Consider the following 23,767-nt stretch of genomic DNA (forward strand, 5'->3'; position numbering starts at 1 on the left):
GTGTCTGTACTGGACAAAAACAACTACCTAATCATTCTAATCCCATTTTCCTGCACCTGGCCCATAAGCCTTGTATGCCCTGGCAACTGTACATCTAAATACTTCTTAAATGTTATGAGGGTCTCTGCCTCCACCATCCTTTCAGGCAGCGAATTCCAAACTCCCACCACCCTCTGGGTAAAAAAGATTTTCCTCACATCCCTTCTAAACCTTCAGCCCCTTACCGTAAATCTTTGCCCTCTGGTCATTGACCCCATCCACCACGGGAGAAGGTTTGTTCCTGTCTACTCTATCTATGCCTCTCATAATTTTATACATCTTAATCATGTCCCCTGGTCATTGACCCCATCCACCATGGGAGAAGGTTTGTTCCTGTCTACTCTATCTATGCCCCTCATAATTTTATACATCTTAATCATGTCCCCCCTCAGTCTCCTCTGCTCCAAGGAAAACAATCCATGTCTATCCAATCTCTCTTAACAACTAACACTCTCCAGCTCAGGCAACATCCTGGTAAATCTCCTCTGCACCCTTTCCAGTGCTACCACATCCCTTCTATAATGTGGATTCCAGAACTGCATACAGTACTCTAGCTGTGGACTAACCAACGTTTTATACAGTTCCAGCACAAACTCCCTGCTGTTAAACTCTATGCCTCGGCTAATAAGCTAAGTATACCATATGCCTTCTTAACCACTGTATCCACCTGCCTTGCTACCTGAAGAGACCGGTGTACATGCGCACCAATGTCCCTCTGATCCTCTGTGCTTTCCAGGATCCTGCCATTCATCATGTATTCCCTTGCCTTGCTTGTCCTGCCCAAGTGCATCAGTTCACACTATTTCCTCCCATGCCTCACTCAGCAGCCGGGCATACAATTCATCTGGCCCTGGAGATTTGACTACTTTTAAGCCTGCCAGACCACTCAGAACATCCTCTCTTTCTACGTTAATCTTTCAAATGTTAGTAGTCCTTTTCCGTGATTTCTGTACTCACACTGTCCCTCTAACGAGTGACCACTGACAGAGCATTGATTTAGAAACCTACCTAAATCCTCCCGCTCCACACACAAATTACCACTGTAGTCCATAATGGGCCCTGCACTTTCCCCTAGTTGTCCGTTTACCCTTAATGTATTTGTAAAAATAAGGATTTTCCATTATTTTACCTGCCGGTACCCTTTCATGTCCCTGTTTTGCTCTCCTAATTTCCTTTCCTCGTGCCCATTCTATACACTTCTAGGGCTTCTGCTGTTTTGAGCCCTTGATATCTGCCATAAGCCTCCCTTTTTCTCCTGATCCAATGCTGTACATCCCTCGATATCCAGAGTTCACTGCATTTGTTGGTCCTACCCTTTTTCTTGATTGGAACATGTTGGCCCTGTACTCTCCCTATTTTCTTCTTGAATGCACCCCACTGTTCTGTCACAGATTTACCTAAAGGGTCTGTTCCCAGTCCACTCTGGCTAAATCATATTTGACCTTATTAAAATTTACCTTCCCCCAGTTTAAAACTTTGATCTCAGGCCCATCAATGTCCTTTTCCGTAACAATATTGAATCTAATGGACTTATAATCACTGTCTGCAAAATGTTCCCCCACTGATACATCAACCACTTGCCCAGTTTCATGACTGAAAATTAAGTCCAGAACTGCCCCTTTCTTGTAGGTGCCTCGAAGTACTGACTTTAAAAGTTCTCCTGGATCCATTTAAAGAACTCCGCTCCCTCTAAACTTTTCAACTTTGGCTTCCCCAGCTAATATAGGGGAAGTTGAAATCCCCCACTACCACTGCCCTATTAACGTTTACACTTCTCTGAAATTTGGCTGCATATCTCTGCTATTTCTCTCGGACTGTTTGAGGGCCTATAGAACACTCCCACCAATGTGATTGCTCCTTTTTGCTTTTCCCAAATCAACGTTCTACCCATATGGCCTCAGGTGAAGAGCCTTCCAAGATGTCATCCCTCCTTACTGCTGTAATTGATTTCCTGATCACAATTGCGACACCGCCTCCTCTTTTATCTCCTTCCCCATCTCACCTGAAGATTCTGTAACCTGGAATATTGAGCTGTCAATCCTGCTCCTCTCTCAACTATGTCTCAGTGACAGCAATGCCATCATACCTCCGTGTTTTAATTTGTGCCCTCAATTCATCTGCCTGTTCATCTGACTCCTCGCATTAAAATACCATCCAATCTTGCCAAACGCCCTGGTGACTTAAATGGTCTACACATTCTATGCCTTCCTCACTCACTTGATGTCTCCTCTACTTTTGGCTGTGCATCTATCCCTGCTGAACCTTCTCTCAGGATCCCAGGCCCTTGCCAAGTTAGTTGAAACCCTCCCCAACAGCACTTGCAAACCTCCCTGCAAGGACACTGGTCCCATTTCAGTTCAGGTGTAAACCGTCCGCCTTGTACAGGTCCCACTGTTCCCCAAAACAGTCCCAATGTCCCATAAAATTAAAGTCCTCCCTACTGCACTGTTATAACCCCAATGGAGGTCCCAGGATCAGGACAATAAGATTTCCCATGACCTACCCGGAATATGAACTTCCCTTTAAGAGGTCGGGGCTTCCCTTCAAGGTGGGCCCGAACTGCATTAAAAACCCCGGCCTAGTTGCAGGTCAGGGAAGGAGACCCTTAGGGGAATGTAGGAGTATAAGAATTATATTGAAATAAACCTTGTAATTTCTACTATTGTCTATGCTTCGACTTATCGTCGATTCAACATGCAGCATCTTTCCAGCAACGCATTCATCTGGAACAACTTCCTATTTCTATACTCACTAGCACGTGGCTCCGGAAGTAATCCAGAGATTACTACCTTCTGGGTCCTGATTTTTAACCTACTTACTAGCTCCCTGAATTCTGCTTTCTGGATTTCATCCCCTTTTCTGCCTATATGGTTGATACCAATGTTTACCACGATATCAGTCTGTTTGCCCTCCCCCTTCAGTATGCCCTGCAGCCGTTCAGTAACATCCCTGATCCTGGCACCATGGAGACAACGTACCATCCTGGAGTGTTTTTCGGCCATAGTAATATCTGCCTGTTGCCCTTTCAATTGAATCCCCTACCACTATAGCCCTGAAATTGTTTCTCCTCCCCTCTTGTGCAACAGACCCACCCATGGTACCATGAAGTTTGCTGCCACTGCTTTCCCTACCCAGTCATTTCCCCAACAGTATCCAGAATGGAATATCTATTAGAAAGGGGGATGGCCACAGAGGATTTCTGCACTACCTGCCTTTCTCTACTCTGCCCGGTGGTCACCCATGCCGTTTCTGCCTGTTCAATCCTCACTCAGTGAACGTGCTATCTACAACTTGCTCAGCATCATGGATGCTCCACAGCGAATCCACTCTCAGCTCCAGCTCCGAAATACGGTTAGCCAGTAGTGAAAATTGGACACACTTCCTGGACATGTGGTCACCAGAGACAACTGAAGCTTCCATGATTTGCCACATTGTACAGGAAGAGCATATCACAAGTGCAAGCTCTCCTGCCATGACTACCCTTAAGCCCCTTATTTACTCCCTTTTAACAAAACTTAAGCTATGTAAGAATACTATTTACTTGCCTCCCTTAGGCTAACTTTACATCCCTTACCCTATTTTGTTTACTTACCGTACTTTATTATAATGACTCCTGGCGTACACTTATTTGTGCTGTTTCTCAGTTATTCCTCTCCTCCAAATAAAAAAAAAAGAAAACAGTTTTTATACTCACGACTGTTTCACTGTGATGCTGATTGCGAAGTCAATGAGGACAGGAATCCAACCTTGGTGTTTATGAAACTCGGCTGTGCTCCACTCCTGCCCGGACCGAACTCAGTCTTTTCAGTTTTACCTTCGGCCAGTTTCACCTGATTCCTGTGTTCACCCAACTCCAAAAACACTCTCACTCAGCCAAGCAGGCACTCCGTGCAGACAAACAGGCACTGATTAGCGCCTCCTTATATAGGCCTCAAATCACAACACTCTGGAAACGGAATTAAACCAGTTGTACAATGAAGGAGCTACAGCGACAGTTGAGTGTGACTTAGCCGACTCCTGTTTCAGGAATGCAACTAATAGAGCAACTTTTAATTACCCGATTAAAGAACTAATTTAGCTTTCAATTCAACCTGAAAATAAGTTTAATTATTACTTGCCCTCTTACAACTCACCACTTGAACTCCGCGTTCACCCAACTCCAAAAGCACTCTTACTAAGCCAAGCAGGCACTCAGTGCAGATGCATATTGTCACATTGATAAAAATGGTCACATACATGTATGCCGTATTGATTTGGTGCACAATTAAACTTCTGCATTTATTATGTGAACTTTTCTCAAGCTCCAGAAAATGATAAAAGCTGAGAGATAGTTACAAATTCAGAGAATCCCATATATACAGGATGTGTGTCTGTCAGGAGATATCCAAAGGCAGTCTATATAGATACTTAACATACAAGTCTGTTACAAACTTAAATATAGCTTTTGAAAACAAAAGCACCCTGGAGATTAGGGCACATGTATCAACTTGCTGGTGGAGCCATGGTCTTTTGACAAAGTCGAGCGAGCAGTCCAGCCATTTGCAATAAGGAATTCACCCCTTCTGCAATTCGCATGTGTGTGTATCCAATCTCCTGCAGGGATCCAGAAGGAAGGCAAATTTACTTTTAAAATCACTGACAAACTATCAGCTCAAAGTTTACAAGTTATCTTTTGTCTTTAAAAGACCAATCTTAATTTGTCTGGTTTCCTAGCCATTTCTCAAACCGTGTGCCATTATTTATTTATACTAACAAACTAGGTGCAACCTATCACTGTAATTCTGCCCTACAATCTTGCCATAGTGAGATTTGTAATAAGAATTAGAATTATTAGAAGTTCTATATTCACCACTCTTGTGGAGTGAACCAGAGCAAAGGAGGAAACACTCATTATTCCAGGATGGGTTGACACATGGGTTTCTGCAATGCAGGACCATGTTGGAATAACATTCACTCAATCTTTCCTCCATCCTCTCATTTTCTTTTCATTTTCCCAAGGGCCATTCCTTTAACACCAATTCGATGTTTTCTGTTCCATTCTTCTCGTCAATATCGGTGTGCAACCATTCGGGTAAAAAAGCCCAACCTCAACTTGACAACTTACTTCTAATGATCCCAATACATTGACTCACTAGGAACTGAGAATATGAAACCACTATGCAGCCATTAAAAGCAGCTGGTTTTCCCATGACAAATTGCCTGAAATTAAGCATTAAAGAAAAATGGTGCACAGATTGGATCTAGCATAAATCTAGTTTCCGCAATATTTAACACTGGTTTCAAAAACATTGTGCTGCAAGCTGGTCCCCATATCCAGATCAAAAAAAGAAGCACACGTGTTTCCATCAATCGAGTCCATTCAAAACGAGGTTCTTGAATTAAGTTGGTTTCTTTTTGTCACAAAGGCACACTTCAAAGGCTTATAAAACCCCAAGAATATTTAATGTACTGAGAATCTAATATGTACATGAATGACACCAGTCAATAGCTCGGGTAAGTAGTTTGTTTAAAGTCATTTCCGGGGACGGCACAGTGGTTAGCACTGCTGCCTCAGGGCACCAAGGTCACTGTTCATGTGGAGTTTGCACATTCTCCGTGTCTGCGTGGGTCTCACCCCACCACCAAAAAGTGCAAGGTAGGTGGATTGACCTCGCTAAATTGCCCCATAACTGGGGGGGAAAAAAGAATTGGGTACTCTAAATTTATTTTTAAGAAGTCATTTTCAGAGACTTAAAATCATGTTATACGTAGAATTATAGACATGTATTAAATGTAGACTCAACATGATTTAAAATACTTATTTTCTCTGATAAACCCATTTTCAGATGTGTTACTAAAATGCACATTCCGTAGCCAATTTTAGTGAACTCAAAGGGACTTTCACCCAGATTAATAAGACAATTCAAACTAGATGCAAAAGATACTGAAGTCAGTGGTGAATAAAATTTGGGTTACAAATATCATGGTACAACTAGGATTTCTTTAAACGAGGTTAGAATGAAACAAAACTTTAAAAAGGTGCCATATGGTGGGAAAAAGAGAATTTCCAATTGGCAATAAGGGTAATCAGTAGAAGAATAAAAGAGATTAGAAATGTTCCTTAAAGTGAGCAATTAGCAAATGGAATGTTTTAAAATCACTTGTAGTGTTTTTTGCATAAATTTAAAGTACCCAATTATGTTTTTTCCAATTAAGGGGCAATTTAGCATGGCCAATCCACCTACCCTGCACATGTTTGGGTTGTGGGGGTGAGACCCACTCAGGCACAGAGAATGTGCAAACTCCACACGGACAGTAACCTGGGGCCGGAATCCGTCCCGGGTCCTTGGCGCCGTGAGGCAGCAGTGTGCCACCGTGCCACCCCAAATCACATGCAGTTATTGAAGCAAGGAGTATAACAATTTAAAATAAAATTGGATAAGACGTTTATAAAGCAACAGTATAAATAGTTTTGGGAAGTTGAATTAGAGTAGTTAACACTGCTTACAGGGTTGGCATCATAACAAACACGGTGGGCCAAACTTTTACTTCTCAAAATCAAAAGGCATGAAAACAAAATATATTTAGTCAATTTGATTTTTGTAAAGGGTAGAATTATTGAATAAATCACCAGTGGAAGTGATGAAATTTAAAAGCATGACAAGTTTAATGGGGACTAAAGTTCCTGCTGGAGTATAGTTTGTGAATCACAGTAAGGAGATTGACAAGAGGTTTGGAAGAGTAAGCTGGAATACACCACCGGTAATCCTTGGTTACAACACATTATCAGTATTGCATACTATTTGATTCCTGTCCAAGCGAAGGTAAATTTGTTTCCTTCTTACATCTTCCTCTGCAGGAACCATTTATAATTGTGTGGTGTCAAATGTCGCAAAATACTTCCTCCAAAATTAGTTACCCTGAAGAGCACCAGAATACCTCATACAGGTTAAGTGTTGGGCAATCTTTGACATCTACACAAGCTACACCATTCTTTGCAGGGTGTGCCTCTGACAATGCTGAATTCTTTCCGTGCTACAGCAGAACGTCACTGTGACGATGTGCCCAAGTTCTGGTGCAAAACAGAAACGCTCAACATCTGGCCCAGAAGCAAAGACACAACCAAGCTGATCAAGTCAAACAGAAGCGCTGACAGGGAAATCTAAGCTCTAGTGCTCCAACCCTTCTCACCTTGATGAACTCCAGCTTCAAGTACTCCTGCATTTGGAAAGTTTTACAGACCCGGAAGATGTTGCCAATGATGTCTTCCGGCGAGTAACCCAGCTTCCAGAGGTGAGCAACAACCTGAAAATGGAATATAGATAATGAATAAACACCATAGCCAATGAAACATACGTGTCAAATAATCAGACCAAGGGAGGAAAAATGTAAATCAATAGCTACCAGCTGAAAACAATTGAAGTACAATTAAGATGGTGTCTCAACGGGGAAGTGGAGGGAGAGGCGGGCAATGAAATCATGCATGCAAGAGTGGGGGCACCACAAAGGCTTCACATGCAAAGTCCCCTCTAATCTGGCCCGGTGTATGGCTGTACATCAATCTGGAATGTTACGCGCAAAGAGCAAACTGGCTGCGCAGAGGCAATATTCCCTTTCAGATGTATGCAAGCATGGCAATCATAAAAGGGACTGGGCAGAGCAACCAACAGCCACAAACAGCAAAGAAAAATTAGAGGGAACAGTGCTCACAAGGATTTTGAGGGTGTCCTGTCAGCAGTTTTGAAGGATGAAGGAGAAAATGAAGATGAGGCCACAATGCAGAGTGGAAGGAATAAAATGGAACACAAATCAACAATGGATAAGGTAGTTGAACAGATTGTCACAACCTTTCAGTCAAAAAAGTCTCTGAGTTTCTCAAGATTGGCAATGGAAAGGAGTTGGAGGCAGCGGTTTATTGTTGAGGAGCATGTTATGAATATCTTGACTCTGCAGCATAATCGTGGTGTTGAGCAGAATTTGAGAATGGAGAGGGGTGGTAGAACTGTTCTAATGAAATATCTGCACTTGAAACGTTAGTTATGTGGTTCATTTACACATTTGCTGTGTATTTCCAGCATTCTCCATTTTTTTGCTGAAAAATAAAAGCTTGATGAGACGGCATTGATAGATTTGTATTGGAGGGTTAACTAGAAACATGCACAAATGATAGCATCATCATGCAAAACCTACCTTATATGCCTCATCGATGTTTGCATTAACACAATGTTGAATCATTTCTTTTACCAGAAGTGGATGAGGTTCATCACAGACCTATTGGAAACGGGACATTTAGTCAGGATAGAACTACACGTTCTGAATCATTACAGTTTCATCAGTTTTTGCCTGCATCTACACTCTGCCAGAACTCTGAAGGCCATTGTGTTAATTCAACTTGACACTCTCTGCATAAACCCAACTAGAATCTCATGAGCAACAACAATTTGTAATTCATGCCAATAATTAAGACTTCTACATGCCGAACTGTAGCTGACAGTTGACTGAATCTTTGGATTTATTTATTGTCACGTGTACCGAGATACAGTGAAAAGTATTGGTTTGCGTACAGTTCAGACAGATCATTCCGTATACGAAAATAAAATACGTAAGAGGGCAAACATAAAATACACAATGTAAATACATACACAGGCATCGGGTGAAGCACACAGGAGAGTAGTACTACTCAGTAGAGAAGATGTGTGAAGAGATCAGATCAGTGCATGAGAGGGTTATGTCGGAGTCTGGTGACAGCGGGGCAGAAGCTGTTTTTGAATCTGTTAGTGCGTGTTCTCAGACTTTTGTATCTCCTGCCCAATGGAAGAAGTTGGAAGAGTGAATAAGCCGGGTTGGAGGGGTCTTTGATTATGCTGCCCGCTTTTCCAAGGCAGCGGGAAGTGTAGACAGAATCCAATGAATGGGAGACGGGTTTGAGTGATGGACTGGGCGGAGTTCACGACTCTCTGCATTTTCTTACGGTCTTGGGGGAGCAGTTGCCATACCAGGATGCAGCCAGATAGGATGCTTGCTATGGTGCATCTGCAAAAGTTGGTAAGAGTGAATGTGGACATGCCGAATTTCCTTAGTTTCCTGAGGAAGTATAGGCGCTGTTGTGCCTTCTTGGTCGTATCGTCAACGTGGATGGACCAGGACAGATTGTTGGTGATGTGCACACCTAGGAATTTGAAGCTCTCAACCATCTCCACCTCGGCCCCGTTGATGTAGACAGGGCTGTGTACAATACTTTGATTCCTGAAGTCAATGACCAGCTCTTTAGTTTGTGAGAAACATCCATTTATATAGAGCTTTTGTATGTCCTCAAGTTGTTTTAAAGTACAGCTAGATATCACTCTGTAGCCTTGTTACATTGGGAGACACAGCAGCCACTTTAAGCTGGTTGCAAACAGAAATGGAGTTGGAACAAAGAACAGTACAGCACAGGAACAGGCCCTTTGGCCCTCCAAGTCTGTGCCACCATGCTGTCCATCTAACCTTAAACTTTCTGGGATCCGTATCCCTCTATTCCCATCCTATTCCTGTATTTGTCAAGACGCCCCTTAAACATCACTATTGTACCTGCTTCCACCACCTCCTCCGGCAGCAAGTACCAGGCACCCACTGCCGTCTGTGTAAAAAAACTTCCCTCGCACATCTCCTCTAAACTTTGCCCCTCACATCTTAAAACCTATGTCCTCATGTAATTAATTCTTCCATCCTGGGAAGCTTCCAGATAATCTGTTTTATTTGATGATTGTGGTCAGTTAACACCCTGGGGGAGCTTCTTGGTTTTCTTTGAATGGTGCCATGAAATTTACATCTACCTGAACTGTCAGGCAGAACCTCAGGTTAACTGATTAAAGGAAAAATGACAACTCTAGCAATGCAGCACTTTCTTAGCCCAGCACTGTAGTGCCAACCTGGATTGTGCATTTAAATCCACAGTAGAGCTTTAAACCACAAGTATGATTCAGAGGTCATGGAACCATCCAAGAGAAATCGATATCGAAATTCCCTTCTTGGCTTCTGAGTTCACAAATTCCCCGCTCCCAGTGAGGACCTAGCTATAGGTCAAAGAAACAGCTGATCCACGCTCTGTGCTCAGGACATAGAACTGGCATGCACCATCAATCAAAACAGTAGTCAGAATAATCTGTGAATTTTTTGTCCAAAATACGGGAGGAAAAATACTGTTCAATAACTAAACACTTAATTAAACCGATGGCACTATTACCTAGAACGACAATGGTGTGCATCACGGTCAAAACTATTGTGGTCATAATAAAGCACTTAGAAAACAGGATCCAGGTATGTGCTGGAATGATGGGAACAAAAATGAGCTTTTGCCCATTGAGGGAACAATTTATTGGTTTTAAAAAAAAACCACAAAAATACTGTGTGGGGGAGATTGTGCTCTTAGAGGAATATCCATTCTATTGGTAAAAAGAAACAAAGTTTCTTAGCATTACCAGGCCACACAGAACAAAAATCTCTGAACAGCAAACAAATTTAGAGAAATAGAATTATGGTGCAAAGTAACAGCAACATTTTGTAGCTAAAGGAGTGCAAGACTGACTGATACTTCAGTGGAATACTGAGGGAATGTTACATTGTCGGAGTCATTGCCATTCAGTAGAGACGTTAAACCAGGATCTCATCCGCCCATTCAGGTGACTTTAAAAATCTCAAAAGCACCAATTGATAAGGAGCTGCAAATTATTGTGCCCCAGTCAATATTCTTCCCTTAAAAAAACACCACTAAGAACAGGTTAACCTGGCATAATCTTCAAATAATGATTTAGCTGTGAAGTGTCCTGGGAAAAGCTGCTCTATCCATTCTATCTATCTACAAGAATCGTAAACTATCAAACTATACGAAAGGATAGAATGGACGGTAATGACTTCCGGGTGCGGCGATGACCAGCTAAGTCGCACGTTTCGGCAGCTCCCTGTGGAACGGACTTTTGGGCTCTTAATAGGAGCCCCATCGGCAATTTTAACGGCAAATAACACAGTGCGGTAATCCAGAAGGGAATCCCCCCTGGACACGGATGGAAAAAAGAGAGGAAAGTAGCCGGATTGCGGTGGATCCTCAAGAGCAGCGGCCAGGAAGGCAGGCACAAAGCAAGATGGCGTCGGAAGGAGGCAGTTTAATATGGGGCCCTGACCAACAAGAGTTCCTGCGGCTTTGCGTAGATGAACTCAAAAAGGAGATGAAGAAGGAGCTGTTGGCCCCGATATTACAAGCGATTGAGGGGCTAAAGGAGGAGCAAAAGACCCAGGAACAGGAGCTTCGGGTCACTGGAGCGGGTCTAGCGGAGATTCACACGGATGATCCCAGGAATGGTAGGCCTAACATACGATGAACGTCTGAGGATCCTGGGATTATATTCATTGGAGTTTAGGAGGTTATGGGGAGATCTAATAGAAACTTACAAGATAATGAATGGCTTAGATAGGGTGGATGTAGGGAAGTTGTTTCCATTAGCAGGGGAGACTAGGACCTGGGGGCACAGCCTTAGAATAAAAGGGAGTCACTTTAGAACAAAGTTGAGGAGAAATTTCTTCAGCCAGAGAGTGGTGGGTCTGTGGAATTCATTGCCACAGAGGGCGGTGGAGGCCGGGACGTTGAGTGTCTTTAAGACAGAAGTTGATAAATTCTTGATTTCTCGAGGAATTAAGGGCTATGGAGAGAGAGGGGGTAAATGGAGTTGAAATCAGCCATGATTGAATGGTGGAGTGGACTTGATGGGCCGAATGGCCTTACTTCCGCTCCTATGTCTTATGGTCTTATGGTGAAGGCAAAGGCTGCTGAGAATGAGGACGACATACAGGGCCTGGTGGTGAAAACGGAGATCCACGAGGCACAAAACAAAAGATGTGTGGAAAGGCTGGAGGTGCTGGAGAACAATGCGAGGAGGAAGAACTTAAGGATTCTTGGTCTTCCCGAAGGTGCAGAAGGGGCGGACGTCGGGGCATATGTGAGCACGATGCTGCATTCGTTAATGGGATCGGAGGCCCCGACGGGTCCGCTGGAGGTGGAGGGAGCCTATCGAGTTATGGCGCGAAGACCGAGGGCTGAAGAAATTCCTCGAGCAATAGTTGTGAGATTTCTCCGATACAAGGACAGAGAGATGGTCCTCAGATGGGCCAAGAAAACTCGGAACAGTAGGTGGGAGAATGCGGTGATCGCGTGTATCAAGATTGGAGTGCGGAGGTGGCGAGAAGGAGGGCAAGCTTTAATCGGGCCAAGGCCGTGTTGCATAAAAGGAATGTCAAATTCGGAATGTTGCAACCGGCAAGACTGTGGGTCACACATCTAAGGAAACACCACTATTTCGAAACGGCAGACGAGGCGTGGACATTTATTGTCGAGGAGAAGCTGGAGTGAGCGGGCCAGAAAAAGAACGTTTGGGACAAATGTGGGGGGGTGAATTTGTGGGATGAAGGGGGGAAAAGGGGGAAAGAGAAGACTTCCCAGATTGTTAAACCTGCGACCCTGTAACTTCTCTCTCTTCCCCATGTCGTGGGGGAGGGGGTGAGGGAGGATGAGGAGCTGTGGGTGCCGGCCATTGGGGGCGGGGCCAAAAGGGGAAGCGCGGGCTTTGTTCCCGCGCTATGGTAATCATGGCGGGAACAGGGAAGCAGGAAGGAGGGGGCCAGGCACAGTGTGAGCCGAGGTCACGGGGGGGAAGCCGAGGTCGGCCAGAGTTTGCTGACTTCTGGGAGCAACATGGGGGGTGCAATTACGCTAGCTTGGGATCTAGCGGGGGGGGGGTTAACTGGGTTGCTGCTGCTGGGGAGAAGGGGGAGCTGGTATGGGAGGGGGGGGTCGGGGCGGGGGGGCGCCGCCTGGGGGGGATACAGCTTTGTGGGAACCGGGTGAGGAGCTGGATTGAAAAAGGAAATGGCTAGTCGTCAAGGGGGGGGGGGGGGGGGGGGGGGTAAAGAGCCACCCAACCCGGTGGATCACGTGGAATGTGAGAGGGCTGAACGGGCCGATTAAGAGGGCACGGGTACTCGCACACCTAAAGAAACTTAAGGCAGATGTGGTTATGCTTCAGGAGACGCATCTGAAGCTGACAGACCAGGTTAGACTTCGCAAAGGATGGGTGGGGCAGGTGTTTCATTCGGGGCTAGATGCAAAAAACAGGGGGGTGGCCATACGAGTGGGGAAGCGGGTAATGTTTGAGGCAAAGACTATAGTGGCGGATAGTGGGGGCAGATACGTGATGGTGAGTGGCAAACTGCAAGGGGAGGCGGTGGTATTAGTGAACGTGTATGCCCCGAACTGGGATGATGCCAATTTTATGAGGCGTATGTTAGGACGAATCCCGGACCTAGAAGTGGGGAAGTTGGTAATGGGTGGTGACTTTAATACGGTGCTGGACCCAGGGCTGGACAGATCGAGGTCCAGGACCGGAAGGAGGCCGTCTGCAGCTAGGGTGCTTAAGGATTTTATGGTGCAGATGGGAGGAGTAGATCCCTGGAGATTTAGTAGACCTAGGAGTAAGGAGTTTTCGTTTTTCTCCTATGTACATAAAGTATTTTCACGAATAGATTTTTTTGTTTTGGGAAGGGCACTGATCCCAAAGGTGACGGGGACGGAGTACACGGCTATAGCCATCTTGGATCATGCTCCACACTGGGTGGACCTGGAGATAGGGGAAGAAAAACAACAGCTTCCACCCTGGAGAATGGACATGGGATTATTGGCAGATGAGGGGGTGTGTTTAAGGGTGAGGGGGTGTATTGAAAGGTACTTGGAAATTAATGATAATGGGGAGGTACAGGTGGGTGTGGTCTGGGAGGCACTGAAGGCAGTGGTTAGAGGGGAGCTGATATCTATTAGGGCACATAAAGGAAAGCAGGAGGGTAGGGAAAGGGAGCGGTTGTTGAAAGAACTTTGATTGAGTTTTTTGAGGATTTGATTGAGTTTTTTGAGGATTTGATTGAGTTTTTTGAGGGAGTGACCAAGAAGGTAGATGAGGGTAGTGCAGTAGACGTTGTCTACATGGACTTTAGCAAAGCCTTTGACAAGGTACCGCATGGTAGGTTGTTGCAGAAGGTTAAAGCTCACGGGATCCAGGGTGAGGTTGCCAATTGGATTCAAAATTGGCTGGACGACAGAAGGCAGAGGGTGGTTGTAGAGGGTTGTTTTTCAAACTGGAGGCCTGTGACCAGTGGTGTGCCTCAGGGATCGGTGCTGGGTCCACTGTTATTTGTGATTTATATGAATGATTTGGATGAGAATTTAGGAGGCATGGTTAGTAAGTTTGCAGATGACACCAAGATTGGTGGCACAGTGGATAGTGAAGAAGGTTATCTAGGATTGCAACGGGATCTTGATCAATTAGGCCAGTGGGCCGACGAATGGCAGATGGAGTTTAATTTAGATAAATGTGAGGTGATGCATTTTGGCAGATCGAATCAGGCCAGGACCTACTCAGTTAATGGTATGGCGTTGGGGAGAGTTATAGAACAAAGAGATCTAGGAGTACAGGTTCATAGCTCCTTGAAGGTGGAGTCGCAGGTGGACAGGGTGGTGAAGAAGGCATTCGGCATGCTTGGTTTCATTGGTCAGAACATTGAATACAGGAGTTGGGGCGTCTTGTTGAAGTTGTACAAGACATTGGTACGGCCACACTTGGAATACTGTGTGCAGTTCTGGTCACCCTATTATAGAAAGGATATTATTAAACTAGAAAGAGTGCAGAAAAGATTTACTAGGATGTTGCCGGGACTTGATGGTTTGAGTTATAAGGAGAGGCTGGATAGACTGGGACTTTTTTCCCTGGAGCGTAGGAGGCTTAGGGGTGATCTCATAGAGGTCTATAAAATAATGAGGGGCATAGATAAGGTAGATAGTCAACATCTTTTCCCAAAGGTAGGGGAGTCTAAAACTAGAGGGCATAGGTTTAAGGTGAGAGGGGAGAGATTCAGAAGGGCCCAGAGGGGCAATTTCTTCACTCAGAGGGTGGTGAGTGTCTGGAATGGGCTGCCAGAGGTAGTAGTAGAGGCGGGTACAATTGTGTCTTTCAAAAAGCATTTAGATAGTTACATGGGTAAGATGGGTATAGAGGGTTATGGGCCAAGTGCGGGCAACTGGGACTAGCTTAATGGTAAAAACTGGGCGGCATGGACTGGTTGGGCCGAAGGGCCTGTTTCCATGCTGTAAACTTCTATGATTCTATGAACTGCTGAGGATGGACAGACAATACGCGGAGGCACCGGAGGAGGGACTATACAGGGAAAGGCAAAGGCTACATATAGAATTTGACTTGTTGACTACGGGTAAGGCAGAGGCACAATGGAGGAAGGCACAGGGTGTACAGTACGAATATGGGGAGAAGGCAAGTAGGTTGTTGGCCCACCAACTGAGGAAAAGGGGAGCAGCGAGGGAGATGGGGGGGGTGAGAGATGAGGAGGGTGAGATGGAGAGGGGAGCGGAGAGAGTGAATGGAGTGTTCAAGGCATTTTATGAAAGATTATATGAAGCGCAGCCCCCAGACGGGAAGGAGAGAATGATGTGCTTTCTGGATCAGCTGGAATTTCCTAAGGTGGAGGAACAGGAGAGAGTGGGGCTGGGAGCACAGATTGAGACGGAGGAAGTAGTGAAAGGGATTGGAAGCATGCAGGCGGGAAAGGCCCCGGGACCAGACGGATTCCCAGTTGAATTCTATAAGAAATATTTGGACTTGCTGGCCCCGCTACTGATGAGAACCTTTAATGAGGCGAGGGAAAGGGGGCAGCTGCCCCCGACTATGTCAGAGGCAACGATATCGCTCCTCCTAAAGAAGGAAAAAGACCCGCTGCAATGCGGGTCACACAGGCCCATTTCCCTCCTGAATGTGGATGCTAAGATTCTGGCCAAGGTAATGGTAATGAGGATAGAGGATTGTGTCCCGGGGGTGGTCCATGAGGACCAAACTGGGTTTGTGAAGGGGAGACAACTAAATACAAATATATGGAGGCTGCTAGGGGTAATGATGATGCCCCCACCAGAGGGGGAAGCAGAGATAGTGGTGGCGATGGATGCCGAGAAAGCATTTGATAGAGTGGAGTGGGATTATTTGTGGGAGGTGTTGAGGAGATTTGGCTTTGGGGACGGGTATATCAGGTGGGTACAGTTGCTGTATAGGGCCCCGATGGCGAGCGTGGTCACGAATGGACGGGGGTCTGACTATTTTCGGCTCCATAGAGGGATGAGGCAGGGATGTCCTCTGTCCCCGTTATTGTTTGCACTGGCGATTGAACCCCTGGCCATGGCACTGAGGGGTTCCAGGAAGTGGAGGGGAGTACTTAGGGGGGGGGGGGGGGGGGGGGGGGGGGGGGGGGGGGGAGAAGAACACCGGGTATCTCTGTATGCGGATGATTTGTTGCTATATGTGGCGGACCCGGCGGAGGGGATGCCAGAGATAATGCGGATACTTGGGGAGTTTGGGGATTTTTCAGGGTATAAACTGAACATGGGGAAAAGTGAGCTATTTGTTCTTTGTGGTGCATCCGGGGGAGCAGAGCAGAGAGATAGAGGATTTAACGTTGAGGAAGGTAACAAGGGACTTCCGGTACCTGGGGATCCAGATAGCCAAGAATTGGGGTACATTACATAGGCTTAATTTAACACGGTTGGTGGAACAGATGGAGGAGGATTTCAAGAGATGGGACATGGTGTCCCTGTCATTGGCAGGTAGGGTGCAGGCGGTTAAAATGGTGGTCCTCCCGAGATTCCTTTTTGTGTTCCAGTGCCTCCCGGTGGTGATCACGAAGGCTTTTTTCAAAAGAATTGAGAAGAGCATTATGAGTTTTGTGTGGGCTGGGAAGACCCCGAGAGTGAGGCGGGGATTCTTGCAGCATAGTAGGGACAGGGGGGGGGGGCGGCACTACCGAGCTTAAGTGAGTACTACTGGGCCGCCAATGTTTCAATGGTGTGTAAGTGGATGGGAGAAGGGGAGGGAGCGGCGTGGAAGAGATTGGAGAGGGCGTCCTGCAGGGGGACTAGCCTGCAAGCAATGGTGACGGCGCCGTTGCCGTTCTCACCAAAGAAATACACCACAAGCCCGGTGGTGGTGGCTACATTGAAAATTTGGGGGCAGTGGAGACGGCATAGGGGAGGGATGGGAGCTTCGGTGCGGTCCCCGATAAGAAACAATCATAAGTTTGTTCCGGGGAGAATGGATGGGGGATTTGGAACATGGCAAATAGCTGGGGTAGTACAATTAAGAGATCTATTTGTAGATGGGACGTTTGCGAGTCTGGGAGCGCTGACGGAGAAATATGGGTTGCCCCAAGGGAATGCATTTCGGTATATGCAATTGAGGGCTTTTGCGAGGCAACAGGTGAGGGAATTCCCGCAGCTCCCGACGCAGGAAGTGCAGGATAGAGTGATCTCAGAGACATGGGTGGGGGACGGTAAGGTGGCGGACATATACAGGGAGATGAGGGACGAGGGGGAGATCATGGTAGATGAGCTGAAAGGGAAATGGGAAGAAGAACTGGGGGAGGAGATTGAGGAGGGGCTGTGGGCTGATGCCCTACGTAGGGTAAACTCATCGTCCTCGTGTGCCAGGCTAAGCCTGATACAATTTAAGGTGCTACACAGGGCGCATATGACTGGAGCATGGCTTAGTAAATTTTTTTGGGTAGAGGATAGGTGTGCGAGATGCTCGAGAGGCCCAACGAATCACACCCACATGTTCTGGTCATGCCCGGCACTACAGGGGTTCTGAGTGGGGGTTGCAAAGGTGCTTTCGAAGGTGGTGGGGGTCCGGGTCGAACCAAGCTGGGGGTTGGCTATATTTGGGGTTGCAGAAGAGCCGGGAGTGCAGGAGGCGAGAGAGGCTGACGTGTTGACCTTTGCGTCCCTTGTAGCCCGGCGCAGGATATTGTTAATGTGGAAGGAAGCCAAACCCCCGGGGGTGGAGACCTGGATAAACGATATGGCAGGGTTCATAAAGTTAGAACGGATTAAGTTTGTGTTAAGGGGTTCGGCTCAGGGGTTCACCAGGCGGTGGCAACCGTTCGTCGACTACCTCACAGAAAGATAGAGGGAATGGAAAAGAAGTAGATAACAGCAGCAACCCAGGGGGGAGGGTTGGGGAGAGGAATCGGACGGACTCTCAGGGATGTTATTGTATATGTATAGGTATTTGGTATATGTAATTGTATATTGGATTGTTGGATTGTATTTTTGGAGAGTATTTATTTTGGACAAGGCAGTTGCCATTTAGTTTTTTTTTGTTGTTTATATATTACTTATTTATTTGTTTAAAACTGGCCACGGTTATTTATATTGCTTTATTGTTGTGTAAAAGAAACACTACATATTGTTATGTTTGGCCAAAAAACCTGAATAAAATATATTTTTTTAAAAAGAATGGACGGTAAGGGCAGTGGTGTAGCTTTGTTGTTTAAGGATGGCATCCGGGCAATAGTAAGGGATGATACTGGTGCTATGGAGGACAAGGTTGAATCAATTTGGGTGGAAATCAGGAATAATAAGGCGAAAAGGTCACTGATAGTAGTCTATAGGCCACCAAATAGTAACAGGATGGTAGGGCAGGCAATAAGCAAAGAAATAACGGATGCATGTAGAAACGGTACAGCGGTTATCATGGGAGATTTTAATCTGCATATCGATTGGTTTAACCAGGTTGGTAAAGGCAGCCTTGAGGAGGAGTTTATAGAATGTGCCCGGGATAATTTCCTGGAACAGTATGTAATGGAACCTACAAGGGAACAAGCGGTCCTAGATCTGGTCCTGTGTGATGAGGCAGGATTGATTAATGATCTCATAGTTCGGGATCCTCTTGGAAGGAGCGACCACAATATGGTGGAATTTAAAATACAGTTGGAGGATGACAAGGTAAAATCAAACACTAGTGTTTTGAGCTTATACAAAGGCGATTACAATGGGATGAGAGAAGAACTAGCTAAGGTAGACTGGGAGCAAAGACTTCATGGTGAAGCAGTTGAGGAACAGTGGAGAACCTTCCGAGCGATCTTTCACAGTGTTCAGAAAAGGTTCATACCGACAAAAAAGAAAGACGGTAGAAAGGGGAAAAATCGGACTTCCGGGTGCGGCGATGACCAGCTGAGTCGCACGTTTCGGCAGCTCCCTGTGAAACGGACTTTTGGGCTCTTGATAGGAGCCCCAACGGCAATTTTGACGGCTAAAAACACTGTGCGGTAAACCAGAAGGGAATCCCCCCTGGATACGGATGGAAAAAGGAGGAGAGAGTGGCCAGATTGCAGTGGATCCTTTAGAACAGCGGCAAGGAAGGCAAGCAAAAACCAAGATGGCGTCGGAAGGTGGCAGTTTAACATGGGGCCCTGAACAACAAGAGTTCTTGAAATGCTGTGTGGAAGAGATAAAAAAGGAAATGAAGAAAGAGCTGTTGGCCCCGATACTACAGGCGATCGAAGGGCTAAAGGAGGAACAAAAGACCCAGGAGCGGGAGCTTCGGGTCGTGAAGGCAAAGGCAGCCGAGAATGAGGACGATATACAGGGCCTGGTGGTGAAGACGGAGACGCAGGAGGCACATCAGAAACGATGTGTGGAAAGGTTGGAGGCACTGGAAAACAACGCAAGGAAGAACAACCTGAGGATTCTTGGTCTTCCTGAAGGTGTGGAGGGAGCGGACGTCGGGGCATATGTGAGCACGATGCTGCACTCGTTAATGGGAGCGGAGGCCCCGGCGGGTCCGTTGGAGGTGGAGGGAGCATACCGAGTGATGGCGCGAGGACCGAGAGCAGGAGAAATTCCCAGAGCCATAGTGGTGAGATTCCTCCGTTTTAAGGATAGAGAAATGGTCCTTAGATGGGCGAAGAAAACTCGGAGCAGTAAATGGGAGAACGCGGTGATCCGCGTTTATCAAGACTGGAGTGCGGAGGTGGCGAGAAGGAGGGCGAGCTTTAATCGGGCCAAGGCGGTGCTTCATAAAAAGATAAAATTTGGAATGCTGCAACCGGCAAGACTGTGGGTCACATATCGAGGGAGGCACCACTACTTTGAGACGGCGGATGAAGCGTGGACTTTTATTGTGGAAGAAAAACTGGAATGAGCGGGTTATTAAAAAGAACGTTCGAACAAAGTGGTGGGGCGAATGTGGGGGGCAAAGAGGGGTTTTATGTACTAATCCTGCGATGTGGTAACTTTTCTCTCTCCCACAGGTGGTGATGGGGGGAGGAGGGGAGGTGGAGGAGATGGGGCGTTGGCCATTGGGGGCGGGGCCAAGGGAGAAGCGCGGGCTTGGTTCCCGCGCTATGATAATCATGGCGGGAATAGAGAAGCAGGAAGGAGGGGGCGTCGCACGGTGCGAGCCGAGGTCACGGGGGGAAGCCGAGGTCAGCCAGAGTTTGCTGACTTCTGGGAGCAACATGGGGGGAGTAATTACGCTAGCGGGGGATCTAGCGGGGGGGTGGGAGGGGGGAATTACTGGGTTGCTGCTGCTGGGGAGAGGGGGGAGCTGGTATGGGAGAGGATGGGCGGGGGGGCACCGCCTGGGGGAGATACAGCTGCGTGGGAACTGGGTGAGGAGCTGGAAAAAGGTGATGGCTAATCGACAAGGGGGGGGGGTAGGAAGCCCCCCAACTCGGCTGATCACGTGGAACGTGAGAGGGCTGAACGGGCCGATAAAGAGGGCACGGGTACTCGCACACCTTAAGAAACTTAAGGCAGATGTGGTTATGTTACAGGAAACGCACCTGAAACTGATAGACCAGGTTAGGCTACGCAAAGGATGGGTGGGGCAGGTGTTCCATTCGGGGCTAGATGCGAAAAACAGGGGGGTGGCTATATTAGTGGGGAAGCGGGTAATGTTCGAGGCAAAGACTATAGTGGCGGATAACGAGGGCAGATACGTGATGGTGAGTGGCAAACTACAGGGGGAGACGGTGGTTTTGGTAAACGTATATGCCCCGAACTGGGATGATGCCAATTTTATGAGGCGGATGCTAGGACGCATTCCGGACCTAGAGATGGGAAAGCTGATAATGGGGGGAGATTTTAATACGGTGTTGGAACCAGGGCTGGATAGGTCGAAGTCCAGGACTGGAAGGAGGCCGGCAGCAGCCAAGGTGCTTAAAGATTTTATGGAGCAGATGGGAGGTGTAGACCCGTGGAGATTTAGCAGACCTAGGAGTAAGGAGTTCTCGTTTTTCTCCTATGTCCATAAAGTCTACTCGCGAATAGACTTTTTTGTGCTGGGTAGGGCATTGATCCCGAAGGTGAGGGGAACGGAGTATACAGTTATAGCCATTTCGGATCACGCTCCACACTGGGTGGACTTGGAGATAGGGGAGGAAACAGGAGGGCGCCCACCCTGGAGAATGGACATGGGACTAATGGCAGATGAGGGGGTGTGTCTAAGGGTGAGGGGGTGCATTGAAAAGTACTTGGAACTCAATGATAATGGGGAGGTCCAGGTGGGAGTGGTCTGGGAGGCGTTGAAGGCGGTGGTTAGAGGGGAGCTGATATCAATAAGGGCACATAAAGGGAAGCAGGAGAGTAAGGAACGGGAGCGGTTGCTGCAAGAACTTTTGAGGGTGGACAGACAATATGCGGAAGCACCGGAGGAGGGACTGTACAGGGAAAGGCAAAGGCTACATGTAGAATTTGACTTGCTGACTACAGGCACTGCAGAGGCACAATGGAGGAAGGCACAGGGTGTACAGTACGAATATGGGGAGAAGGCGAGCAGGTTGCTGGCACACCAATTGAGGAAAAGGGGAGCAGCGAGGGAAATAGGGGGAGTGAGGGATGAGGAAGGAGAGATGGAGCGGGGAGCGGAGAGAGTGAATGGAGTGTTCAAGACATTTTATAAAAAATGATATGAAGCTCAACCCCCGGATGGGAGGGAGAGAATGATGGGCTTCTTGGATCGGCTGGAATTTCCCAAGGTGGAAGAGCAGGAAAGGGTGGGACTGGGAGCACAGATCGAGGTAGAAGAAGTGGTGAAAGGAATTAGGAGCATGCAGGCGGGAAAGGCCCCGGGACCGGATGGATTCCCAGTCGAATTCTATAGAAAATATGTGGACTTGCTCGCCCCGGTACTGACGAGGACCTTTAATGAGGCAAAGGAAAGGGGACAACTGCCCCCGACTATGTCTGAAGCAACGATATCGCTTCTCTTAAAGAAGGAAAAGGACCCGCTACAATGCGGGTCCTATAGACCTATTTCCCTCCTAAATGTAGATGCCAAGGTCCTGGCCAAGGTAATGGCAATGAGAATAGAGGAATGTGTCCCGGGGGTGGTCCACGAGGACCAAACTGGGTTTGTGAAGGGGAGACAGCTGAACACGAATATACGGAGGTTGTTAGGGGTAATGATGATGGCCCCACCAGAGGGAGAAACGGAGATAGTAGTGGCGATGGATGCCGCGAAAGCATTTGATAGAGTGGAGTGGGATTATTTGTGGGAGGTGTTGAGGAGATTTGGTTTTGGAGAGGGGTATGTTAGATGGGTGCAGCTGTTGTATAGGGCCCCAGTGGCGAGCGTGGTCACGAATGGACGGGGATCTGCATATTTTCGGCTCCATAGAGGGACAAGGCAGGGATGCCCTCTGTCCCCATTATTGTTTGCACTGGCGATTGAGCCCCTGGCGATAGCGTTGAGGGGTTCCAAGAAGTGGAGGGGAGTACTTAGGGGAGGAGAAGAGCACCGGGTATCTTTGTATGCGGACGATTTGCTACTATACGTGGCGGACCCGGCGGAGGGGATGCCAGAAATAATGCGGATACTTGGGGAGTTTGGGGATTTTTCAGGGTATAAATTGAACATGGGGAAAAGTGAGTTGTTTGTGGTGCATCCAGGGGAGCAGAGTAGAGAAATAGAGGACCTACCGCTGAGGAAGGTAACAAGGGACTTTCGTTACCTGGGGATCCAGATAGCTAAGAATTGGGGCACATTGCATAGGTTAAATTTAACGCGGTTGGTGGAACAGATGGAGGAGGATTTCAAGAGATGGGATATGGTATCCCTGTCAATGGCAGGGAGGGTGCAGGCGGCTAAGATGGTGGTCCTCCCGAGATTCCTCTTTGTGTTTCAGTGCCTCCCGGTGGTGATCACGAAGGCTTTTTTTAAAAGGATTGAAAAGAGCATCATGGGTTTTGTGTGGGCCGGGAAGACCCCGAGAGTGAGGAAGGGATTCTACAGCGTAGCAGGGATAGGGGGGGGCTGGCACTACCGAGCCTAAGTGAGTATTATTGGGCCGCTAATATTTCAATGGTGAGTAAGTGGATGGGAGAGGAGGAGGGAGCGGCGTGGAAGAGATTAGAGAGGGCGTCCTGTAGGGGGACTAGCCTACAGGCTATGGTGACAGCCCCATTGCCGTTCTCACCGAGGAACTACACCACCAGCCCGGTGGTGGTGGCTACACTGAAGATTTGGGGACAGTGGAGACGGCATAGGGGAAAGACTGGAGCCTTGGGGGGGTCCCCGATAAGAAACAACCATAGGTTTGCCCCGGTGGGAATGGATGGGGGATATGGAATGTGGCAAAGAGCAGGAATAACGCAACTGAAAGATCTGTTTGTGGATGGGAAGTTCGCGAGTCTGGGAGCGCTGACCGAGAAATATGGGTTGCCCCAAGGGAATGCATTCAGGTATATGCAACTGAGGGCTTTTGCGAGGCAACAGGTGAGGGAATTCCCGCAGCTCCCGACACAAGAGGTGCAGGACAGAGTGATCTCAAAGACATGGGTGGGGGATGGTAAGGTGTCAGATATATATAGGGAAATGAGGGACGAAGGGGAGAC

General features: G+C 47.3%; 1 protein-coding gene across 1 annotated transcript in view; it reads right to left on the reverse strand.

Annotated features, from left to right (window-relative positions):
- Positions 1-4,287: 4,287 nt before the first annotated feature.
- Positions 4,288-23,767, reverse strand: part of rfc2 (replication factor C (activator 1) 2) — a 77,712-nt gene continuing 58,232 nt past the window's right edge. Inside the window, exons 9-11 of the mRNA XM_072469186.1 lie at positions 8,209-8,289; positions 7,210-7,323; positions 4,288-4,632 (exon numbers count right to left, since the gene is read on the reverse strand). Of these exons, the coding sequence (XP_072325287.1) occupies positions 4,522-4,632; positions 7,210-7,323; positions 8,209-8,289 (306 nt within the window). The 3' untranslated portion in view covers positions 4,288-4,521. The remainder of the gene's footprint in view (positions 4,633-7,209; positions 7,324-8,208; positions 8,290-23,767) is intronic.

Source organism: Scyliorhinus torazame, chromosome 12 (genome assembly GCF_047496885.1).
Source record: "Scyliorhinus torazame isolate Kashiwa2021f chromosome 12, sScyTor2.1, whole genome shotgun sequence".
Classification (NCBI taxonomy): Eukaryota; Metazoa; Chordata; class Chondrichthyes; order Carcharhiniformes; family Scyliorhinidae; genus Scyliorhinus; species Scyliorhinus torazame.